The sequence below is a fragment of the Bubalus kerabau genome, chromosome 2 (assembly GCF_029407905.1).
Source record: "Bubalus kerabau isolate K-KA32 ecotype Philippines breed swamp buffalo chromosome 2, PCC_UOA_SB_1v2, whole genome shotgun sequence".
Classification (NCBI taxonomy): domain Eukaryota; kingdom Metazoa; phylum Chordata; class Mammalia; order Artiodactyla; family Bovidae; genus Bubalus; species Bubalus kerabau.
In genome coordinates, this window is record NC_073625.1 from 121,041,205 (window position 1) to 121,052,166 (window position 10,962).

Consider the following 10,962-nt stretch of genomic DNA (forward strand, 5'->3'; position numbering starts at 1 on the left):
ATTTTAGGTACATAAGCAACAATTGGGAGGAAAAAGGAATATTCTAGTGTACACACTAACAAGCTGGCTTAAAACTCAACATTCAAAAAACGAAGATCATGGCATCTGGGCCCATCACTTCATGGCAAATAGATGGGGAAACAATGGAAACAGGGACAGACTTTATTGTCTTGGGCTCCAGAATCACCAGTGACTTGGTGGACGGTGACTGTAGCCATGAAATTAAAAGATGCTTGCTCCTTGGAAGAACAGAAATGACAAACCTAGACAGCGTATTAAAAAGCAGAGACATTACTTTACCTACAAAGGTCTGTATTGTCAAAGCTATGGTTTCTCCAATAGTCATATATGGGTGTGAGGGCTGAATAATAAAAAAGGCTGAGCACCAAAAAACTGATGCTTTTGAACTGTGGTGCTGGAGAAGACTCTTGAGAGTACCTTGGACAGCAAGGAGATCAAACCAGTCAATCCTAAAGGAAATCAACCCTGAATATTCATTGGAAGGAGTGGTGCTGAAGCCTAAGCTCCAGTACTTTGGCCACCTGATGTGAAGAGCCAACTCATTGGTAAAGAGCCTGATGCTGGGAAAGATTGAAGGCAGATGATTGTGGATGAGAGGATTGGATGGCATCATAAACTCAATGGACATGAGTTTGAGCAAACTCCAGGAGATGGTGAAGGGCAGGGAAGCCTGGCATGCTGCAGTCCATGGGGTCACCAAGAGTTGGAGACAACTGAGTGACTGAACACCACCACCACTAAGTGAAAATGTGTTAAAACTTCTTTAATCCAGCAGAGGGCACAAGGGAATTTTAGCTTGTTTTCCTCACCTGTAACTATTGGAACAAAATTGTGGCAGTCCAAGTAAAAGTTCAGTGACGGGTTTGTAAACAAATTATCCCCAGCCCATTACTGCACATGTTATTCTGGTTGTGTAGACAGATCCTGACCAGTGTGCTCAGAGCCAGCTGGATCCTGCCTAGGACAAAAGGATGTATAGAATTTTGTGCAGTGTCCATATAACAGTGCTACTAATCAATTCAGATCTTCTTACTAATTGCTGTAACCATGCAGGACCCCATGGGGCCTTCCCCCATATCCTCACCTTTATCTCCTTTCTAAAGTACCTAGATAATAGTACTTGATTTACATTTGCAAATGTATAAAACCTCTCCCCCTCCAACAAATGGAAAATGTTAACCACTTAATCACCAGGAACACACAAGCCCCAAGGCCTTTTGGAACCGAAGGACTGATAAAGTCAACCCTTGTAACACCACCCTGTTCCCTCATCATCAGCCAGTCAGAGAATTGTGCACAAGCTGATCACATATCCTGCGACACCCCCCTTCAACCCCCCAACCCCTGTCCTTCACCTGCCTTATAAACATGCTTTGCTGAAAACTTTCAGAGAGCTTCTGGCTTCTTATGGCATAGGCCACCTTGTCTCTTTGCAGGGCCCTGAAGTAAACCTTTTTCTCCTCCAGACTCCGACATTGCAGTTTCTTTGGCTTCATTGTGCTTCAGACACATGAGCTTGCATTAACATTACAACCCAGCATGTCAAGGTTTTCCCCTGTGTATTTGTGGCACTCCAAGTGCTAGAGTGAAACATTATATGAAATAATGAGTAAATTATTTCAATATCAAATGTTTCTTTTTAATTTTTTTTAAATTGGAGGATAATTGCTTTACAGTGTTGAAATGTTTCTTTTTGAAAGTATCTGTACCTCCATGTGAGTCTGTAAAATAGTAAAAATGATTTTCAGCACCTACCTGGAATTCTGAAAGTTCAATCCTATCTTTTAGAGCTACTCCTAAAACTTGGGGTGGTAGTAGTTATTACTTTGTCAAGGTGAGATTAATACTGAAATATGATAAGTGAGGTAACCATCTTTGTCTTGGTGTGTATGATAACTTTCAACTCTGGTGGCTGTCTGACTTTTAAAAACCACTTTTAAAAGGAAAAGGAGTTCAGCGCTGATTTGTAGTGAAGGCTGCTTGGGTTAGTATGTAGTGTTTTAGATTGGGCTCCTCATGAAGTAGCCCCGGAGATGGAGTTAGAATATTTATAAAGAAGCACCTGGGGACCTGCACCTGTGGAAGGGAGGGGAGAGAAGCAGGATCAGGTGGAGGGTGAAGTCAGGTGTCCTTGCTGGTACAGTGACAGCCTCAATGGGTCCCACTGGGAACTCTGGATTCCAGTAACTTGTCCGAGTATCCTGTACTGGGGCACTTCCATACTGATTGCTTACAGTATGTGTACCTGTCACCCTAACCCCAACCGCAGGAGGTGATCTTGGTTGAGGTGGCTCTTTGCAGTAACTTAAGGGACTGCATCGACAGCCCCAGTACCTGAGACAAGAAATCCTTCATTGAAGAGGGATCCTGTTGCCATATCACAGCACAGAGAGTGTGCACAGTCTAAAAAAGTCAGGTACACTGAAGTCTCTCTGATGAATTGTTGCCTCTTTAATGTTGGATAATTTATTGACTGCTTTAAAAAGAAAGTGATCCTTTACCACTTGTTGTTTGGAAAATAGGATTTTAAAGATGAAAAGAGCACAGGTTTATAAACAAATGTCAAATTCTGAAGTACAGTGATAACAGACACACATACATGGTTTATTTGCGTTGGGATTGCCTTACGAATAAAAAACTGCCAATTAAAAGTAACTGCAGTGACTAATGGAATGATAGTGGGAAGTCATTCTTTTTGATCTTTCAGGAAAAGATGTTAAATAAGTCATGGAGTGATGCTGAGAGTTTGTCAGATAATGAAGCACAGCTAAATACATAATAAAAAGACAGGAGTCAGGGAAAGTAAATTTCTGTTAATATGTTATTCGTGGAACAGTCATTTCTGTCTTGCCTTTGGATAAGTACTTCATATCTAAGCCTACTAATTTCCTCAATTTTCTCCTTTGTCATTCAGTCACAGCTTCAGTTGTGTGCCCACTGAATGCAGACCTCTATTCCTGCTTAATACATATTTGAAACATGGTTCTTACGCTCAAAGAACTCATAATATCATCCCCTAAAATCACATTTGTTGTTTCACTGCCTATCTCATTAGAAAAATATACAATTTGGGAAGATATTAAATTCATGGTGCAGGAGATAAGTTTTTAAATTAATTTTTTCTTAAAAGTCCCAGTGTTTTCATTGGCAATAAATATTTCAGTTGTTTTTGTGAAGACAGCCTCAATTTGTTCAGTTTTTGAGAAAATGTCTATCATATCAGTTCAGTTCAGTTCAGTCGCTCAGTCATGTCCGACTCATTGCGACCCCATGAATCGCAGCACACCAGGCCTCCCTGTCCATCACCAGTTCCCGGAGTTCATTCAGACTCACGTCCATCAAGTCAGTGATGCCATCCAGCCATCTCATCCTCTGTCGTCCCCTTCTCCTCCTGCCCCCAATCCCTCCCAGCATCAGAGTCTTTTCCAATGAGTCAACTCTTCGCATGAGGTGGCCAAAGTACTGGAGTTTCAGCTTTAGCATCATTCCCTCCAAAGAAATCCCAGGGCTGATCTCCTTCAGAATGGACTGCTTGGATCTCCTTGCAGTCCAAGGGACTCTCGAGAGTCTTCTCCAACACCACAGTTCAAAAGCATCAATTCTTTGGCGCTCAGCCTTCTTCACAGTCCAACTGTCACATCCATATATGACCACAGGAAAAACCATAGCCTTGACTAGACAGACCTTTGTTGGCAAAGTACTGTCTGCTTTTCAATATGCTATCTAGGTTGGTCATAACTTTTCTTCTAAGAAGTAAGCGTACTGAAGTCTAAATACCCATAGTTTATCTGTAGTTCTTTAAAAGTGATGTTCCATGAATAAAGCAGCTAATTTAACCTCCAACTCAAACATGAGAGCTTTGCTTGAAGCACTTTTGTATCGATATTTAGTATGAGACTTGAGTGTTGGCAATTTCATCATACAGAAAGGTGATTTGAAATTTGGGACTGAAGAAAATGAATCCAATTTCCTTTTCTATTAAGGATTTTAAGTGAAACGGGCTTATTAATTTTTTAATGCTAGTGCATGCCAACAATAAAGAATCCAGTGACTGTTGATACAGTTTGTGCCACTGTCTCGACTAATGCTAAGGCACCAGCAATTTTGCCCTCCTTTTCCTTTGTACCATCAAGTGTCCGCTCAAGTGTCAACACATTGAAAACGGTCAATAACGTACTGGTATTATTTTGAAGAGTCATGACCTCACTGCCCCCTGGAAGTATCCCACTTTCAGTGTCCACAGCTCCTCTTGTATAGAGGAATGTTTCAGCAGGAAGGCCTGGGGAAGGGTGACTGCTTTGGCAAGAAATGAAAGAGCCAGGCTTTATGTGATGACAGCAGAGATGGAGAACAGGGAGGGAATGAGAAATGTTGCAGAGGTTATACAGATAAGATTTGGCAGTAGAAAGGCAAGTAAGAGTTGAAATTTACTGAGGTTTTCAGCTTGAGCAACTGAATGGGATGGCAATGCCAGTAACCAAGGTGATGACTAGGGAAGAGGAGCCCCGGTTTATGATGGAAAATGATATTGCTTTCACTATGAGAGAAGAGTCTGCATAATTCTCCCATCTTTTGGAAAAGGATGGGTTCTAGCACCGATAAAAATGAACAAAGTACTCTTGGCTGGGCCCGTGTAGCAGCCTAAGATGTGGTTTTGTATTGATAACAAATGATGGCTCTTGGAAGCCCAGCATATTCTGTGTTGATGAATAAGACTCTTGTGTCTGTGCTTCGTATAAGCCTGTTTTCTCTTTCTGTTTCTAGGAATGGTGCAAAAGCTGGACCAAAAACTGCCAGTGGCCAATGAGTACCTGCTGCTTTCTGGAGGAGTCCGAGAAGGTGTGGTAGACCTGGACTTAGATGAGCTTAATGTCTATGCCCGAGGGACCGACTATGATATGGACTTCACTCTCCTGGTGCCAGCCCTTAAGCTGCATGACCGTAATCAGCCTGTGACACTGGATATGCGCCACTCAGCCTTATGTCACTCTTGGCTGAGCCTTCGGCTCTTCGACGAGGGGACGATCAGTAAATGGAAAGACTGCTGCACCATCGTAGATCACATCAACGGTGCCACCAACTACTTTTTCTCTCCAACCAAAGTGGCTGACTGGTTCTATGACTCCATCAGCATTGTCCTCTCAGAGATACAGAAGAAACCCCAGAGAGGGATGCCAAAGGTGGAAAAAGTGGAAAAGAATGGGACCATCATCTCCATCATTCTGGGTGTGGGGAGCAGTCGCATGTTGTATGATATTGTCCCAGTGGTCTCCTTCAAAGGTTGGCCGGCAGTGGCCCAGAGCTGGCTCATGGAGAACCACTTTTGGGATGGGAAGATCACTGAGGAAGAAGTCATCAGTGGGTTTTACCTGGTGCCAGCTTGCTCCTACAAGGGAAAGAAAGACAATGAGTGGCGGCTGTCCTTTGCCAGGAGTGAGGTGCAGTTGAAGAAGTGTATCTCCAGCAGCCTCATGCAGGCCTACCAGGCCTGCAAAGCCATCATCATTAAACTCCTGTCCCGGCCCAAGGCTATCAGCCCCTACCACCTGCGGAGCATGATGCTCTGGGCCTGTGACAGACTTCCGGCCAACTACTTGGCCCAAGAAGACTATGCAGCCCACTTTTTGCTGGGCCTCATTGATGACCTGCAGCACTGTCTGGTCAACAAGATGTGTCCCAATTACTTCATCCCTCAGTGCAACATGCTGGAGCACCTGTCTGAGGAGACGGTCATGCTCCACGCGCGGAAGCTCTCCTCGGTCCGCTCAGACCCAGCAGAGCACCTGCGCACAGCCATCGAGCACGTCAAGGCAGCCACCCGGCTGACGCTGGAGCTCCAGAGGCGAGGGAGCACCACCAGCATCCCCTCCCCGCAGTCCGATGGAGGGGACCCCAACCAGCCCGATGACCGTCTGGCCAAAAAACTGCAGCAGCTAGTGACTGAGAATCCGGGGAAGTCCATCTCTGTCTTCATTAACCCTGATGATGTCACAAGGCCCCATTTCAGAATTGATGACAAATTTTTCTGAGCATTTTTGCTGCCTTTTTTTTTTTTTTGCTCTGGTTCTAAAACTCTCATAATATGTAGTGTGGTTTGTGATGCCGTCTTTCAGGGTTTTTTTTTTTTTTTTTTTACATATCCAGCCTGGATTGGATCTGTTAAGAACACATCTTAAGTTTCCTGGTTCTGCAGGATGGTGCAGACTCTGAAACAGTATATTACTATTTCATATTCTGCCTCTGATTTTGCTGTTTACTTTTTGTAGTTATTGTTTTGTTTTGGTGTTTGGTGTTTGTTTTTTTTTTAAGGAGAACTTGAGCCATAGATGAAATGCCCATGAATTATCTCCCTTCTTTCTGTTTCATACTTTGTGCAAAATTGCTAGTGGGAGTGGGAAATCTCTCTTCCTTATACTTCAGGATTCTATGTTTTATTTTGCTTTTCTTTGTGTTTATTTTTTTTAATGAGTGTTCATCACTACAGATATTTGAAAATCATCTGAATCTGGAAACTACCTGGTACGTTAGCTGGATTTGTCGATACTTTTTTCGACCAGTGGCCAGGGTAATTTCTCCCTCTCTGCCAAACAATGTAGACTTTGAAAGTGATAATGCTACAAATTATGTTTGGAGCAACTTCATTGAATGTAATTGTCCTCAAATCAGAACTTTGGATGGTTTGGAAGGGTGTCTTTGACAACTTTCCAAGTAGAATTAAGGTTTCCAAATGGTAGTTTTAGAGTGTGTAATTATTTGAAGCCTTATTTAAATCCTGTTAATGAACATACCATTACAATTGTTATTTGCACTAATGAAATCTTTGCCATTGTCAGAGTTCCAATGCGTGTGTTCCAGTATAAATTGACATCTACTGTTGAAATGCTATCATTTCTTCATTTAGCTCATTTCTCTTAATCAATAGAATGATTCTTTGTGTTTGTTTAGTTCTCCTTTATGTGGGTTCCTATTTTGTCCTCTTTGAATTTCCTGGTTCCTGTCTTACCGAGGGAAGTTTTTCAAGCTTTATACCTGCTGAGTGACTTTATCTGAAGCTGGGGAAAATGTATGATTGATAAAGTCGTTGTCTTTGTATGTATAGTTGATCCTTGAACAACACAGGTTTAAACTGCGTGGATTCACTTATATGCAGATTTTTTTTCACTAAATGTGTTAGTTGAATGTATGGGTTTGGAACCATGAATAGAAGGTCCACTATAAAGTATATATATGGATATTCGACCTCACAAGGTCAGTGTTCCTAACTCCCACATTATTCAAGGGTCAACCATATTTCTTTTGACATTATAGGGTTAAGCTTTTTTGTAGAGTCTCTTTGGTTCTTCTGAGAGTTTTGAGAAAAACTGGAAGGAAAAATGAATATTAATCCCCAAATAGAAGATGCCATGCCAATTCAAAAGCAGATTTTGCCATAGAGCAGGAACCAGGAAATAACTGGGTGGAAGCCTTGGTGTAGAGGTGTCCTGTCTTTAAGAATGAAAGTACTTGCCAGGTTTAGGTGCTGCAAGGCACCGGCTCCTTGTTTTGGTATGGACTCATTTCAAACTGTAGTGTTTGGGAGGCCAGGGGCCTGCCCATCTCTCAAAGGATTACTGTGCTGTCTACTGTTGGAAAGGTCAAGCAACACTTTGATCTTGAATGTCCAGTCTCACGGGGTAGATTTTGGCCAATTGAAATCAGGCATATGCAGTCTTGGTTTTTGCATGGGAATTATTGTAATGCTTATGAATGAAAATGAAATCATTCAACCATCTTAAATCAAACAAAAGTAATAATAAAAGAAACATACTGGCCTTGGAGTTTTGTTGTTATTTGTTAGTTTGTAATCTGGAAACTTTTCTTACTAGTAATACCAGTAGTAATTTTCAGTAGATATAGCCCTGGGCTTGCTGTTGTCTTTCAGGCCAGATGTCTCTATGTAGTGAAAATCCAATGTCCAGTCTTCCCTGTCTCCAATTTTCCTGCTGGTATCTACCTATCCTCCATGTAATCTATGTCCTTCTCAGGAAATAACTTCATCCCCAGCTCTGGACATGCACCCTGATTGATGTAGGCCAATCAAGATAGCCATTTCCCTGATCACAGTCATTAGTTACGGATTGGGCATACAGTGCCATCTGTTCCATACAGGGACATGCTTGTGATTCTAGTTTTGGATGCTGGGACAGCAACATGCACCCTGGATGTGGAAGAGGAAGCACTTGGCTTTGCTATCAGTGCCATGAACCTAGGGCTCTTCAGTCAGGCATTCTTAAAGCTGAGTAGAAACAAGAGGTAGTCTGGTACCTTTTCTTGTCTGAAACATAAGCAAATCACTGACTTCTGTCCTTCTGAAGCCCTGAAGATTGGTTAAAATAATCTCTGTTTCAAGGTATAAAATGCCTTAAGGCAGAGGTTATCAATGTGGTATTACTTACATCTGCTTCTTTAGGTTGTGGGAATTTATGAGCTATAACTCAACAGGATTTCAATTCTCTGATGGGACCTGTTTTCACATATCTGAAGAATAAGTTATTTTGGACTCGATGGCTTTCTTAGCTGAAGTGGAAGTAAGATGCAAGTAACGATTGGTTTCAGAGTGGATGGAGCCAAACAGGACCAGTCATTTTAAAAATAAAAACATCCCTGAAATTCCTGTACAGAGTTATTTCCGGGAAAATGAGAGGCAGGTATATGTGGCTAATTTTACTTTCCAGTGCAGTTGCTTCTGGGGCCAGTTGAAGAGCCCCTAGTGACTGACCAACGCCTTGTCAACCACGCACACACTTGACAGCACAAAAGGAACTGGATATTTCTTTAAGGTGTTTTGTAACACTTACCGGGAGGATTAAGCCTATTGTCTGGGCACAGGTGAGTATTGATTATTTGGTATCAGATCATTACCTTGCTGAGAAAAATTTCCTGACTTGAAGTTCACCTTGGACAGGATGGCCTGTCTGGAAAAGGGAGGCTGTGCTTGGCAGCAGCTGCTGGATCAGGGGGCTTCAGGGCTGCTGCTCCAGAGCTTGGCGGTTGTCCTCGGGGAAGGCACTGAACTCCATCTGATAAGCTTAATCTCCAGAACCTCTTCTTTTGAGTCACCCAAGGGTCTACTTGTGTGGCTATTCTACTTCCCATCTGGTCATATTTGGGGTTGAGGAAAGGCTCCCCATGTTCTAATCTGCAGGTAAACCTTTTTACCATTAAATGGAGCTTTGACTACTACTTGGACTAAAGGAAGGGGACAGACATCATTTCCTCTTCCTGTTATGTTATTAATATCATATAAATACATATGTATTAATAGTTTTAAACTGATTCAATCCAGTTAGTTAATGGTCCTCTCTGAGAAAAATAGCCAGTTTAGAAAATGTACCTCTTAGGCTGTAATTTCCTCAAATAGGTAAAAAGTGTTTAGATTAATATTCTCCAATGGAGAACTAGTTGCAACATGTCCTAAGTTCTACCTTCTGTTAATTAATTGCAAAAATCTTTTTTCACTTTTTACAGAAAACATACATTATTCATGGAAGAAATCAAGCTATGAAAAATTTAACTAATTTTGTTTCTTTCTGTATGCCCATTTTATAATGATAGCCTATTAGCAGTGAGTTCAGAAGTAACATGTTTAATAAACTACAACTTTGCCATATGGCACTTAATTTTTATAATCTTGTATGACCCTTGCTAAGTTTGAAAGGGAAAATGAAAGTGTTAGTTGCTCAGTGGTGTCTGACTCTTTGCAATCCCATGAACTGTAGCCCACCAGACTCCTCTGGCCATAGAATTCTTCAGGCAAGAATACTAGAGTTGGTTGCCATTTCATTCTCTAGGGGATCTTCCTGACCCAAGGATAGAACCTGGGTCTCCTGCATTGCAGGTAGATTCTTTACCATCTAAGCCACTAGTTTTGAATCCACAGTTGGGTCCTGACATTCATCAAACTCGAGAGAGACTATATACCTTTTGGTGTCTGTGTGGTTTGGGATAATGAGGAAATTTCAGAAAACTCAAATGTTAGTATGTTCAGTTCAGTCTCTTAGTCGTGTCTGACTCTTTGCAACCCCATGAATCGCAGCCCACCAGGCCTCCCTGTCCATCACCAACTCCTGGAGTTCACCCAAACTCATGTGCATTGAGTCGGTGATGCCATCCAGCCATCTCATTCTCTGTCGTCCCCTTCTCCTCCTGCCCCCAATCCCTCCCAGCATCAGGGTCTTTTCCAATGAGTCAACTCTTCACATGAGGTGGCCAAAGTATTGGAGTTTCAGCCTCAGCATCAGTCCTTCCAATGAACACCCAGGACTAGTTTCCTTTAGGATGGACTGGTTGGATCTCCTTGCAGTCCAAGGGACTCTCAAGAGTCTTCTCCAACACCACAGTTCGTCTCCCATATTAAACAATTATTGTTCAAAGACCTTTAAAGACACATTGAGCCTTAATTTGGCATAGCAGGTGGGATAAAAATATTTGCATTTTAGACCACATTCCCTCTCTTTTTTTAGGATGAATGGATTTGTAATGTGACTTGGGAAAGGTGGGCACATTGATACATTTTTCTTCTGTCATCTTCTGTTCCAACAGTTTATCACAGAAGCTTAAGGTGGCTAAGTGTGAGTAGAAGCATAAACTTTACATCCTTATCCATAAAATGCAGAATTGAGGTTCTTCCCTTCTTTTCTGGCTTTCACAATCTAAGATTGGCTGTTCCCAAAATAATCTGAATTTCAGATTTATAAATCCACCTATTTACACACAGAGTATTCTTTTCTACAGAATATCATTTAAAAGATCTTATTAATTGCACCAACATCTATGGAGGCAGAGCAGACATTTATTGAATACTTGGTGCAGATCTTCTTACTGGATGCTTTCACTCATGGACCTATTTTCATCTCACAATAACTCTAAACATTTAGGGAAACCAAGATTGAGAAATTAGAT

General features: G+C 41.8%; 1 protein-coding gene across 6 annotated transcripts in view; it reads left to right on the forward strand.

Annotated features, from left to right (window-relative positions):
* Window positions 1-7,832, forward strand: part of MB21D2 (Mab-21 domain containing 2) — a 124,924-nt gene extending 117,092 nt beyond the window's left edge. For all 6 annotated transcript variants that reach the window (XM_055568682.1, XM_055568681.1, XM_055568685.1 and 3 more), the window contains one exon: window positions 4,786-7,832. In XM_055568682.1, coding sequence (XP_055424657.1) covers window positions 4,786-6,050 — 1,265 coding nt within the window. In that variant the 3' untranslated portion in view covers window positions 6,051-7,832. The remainder of the gene's footprint in view (window positions 1-4,785) is intronic.
* The last annotated feature ends 3,130 nt before the right edge of the window (window positions 7,833-10,962 follow it).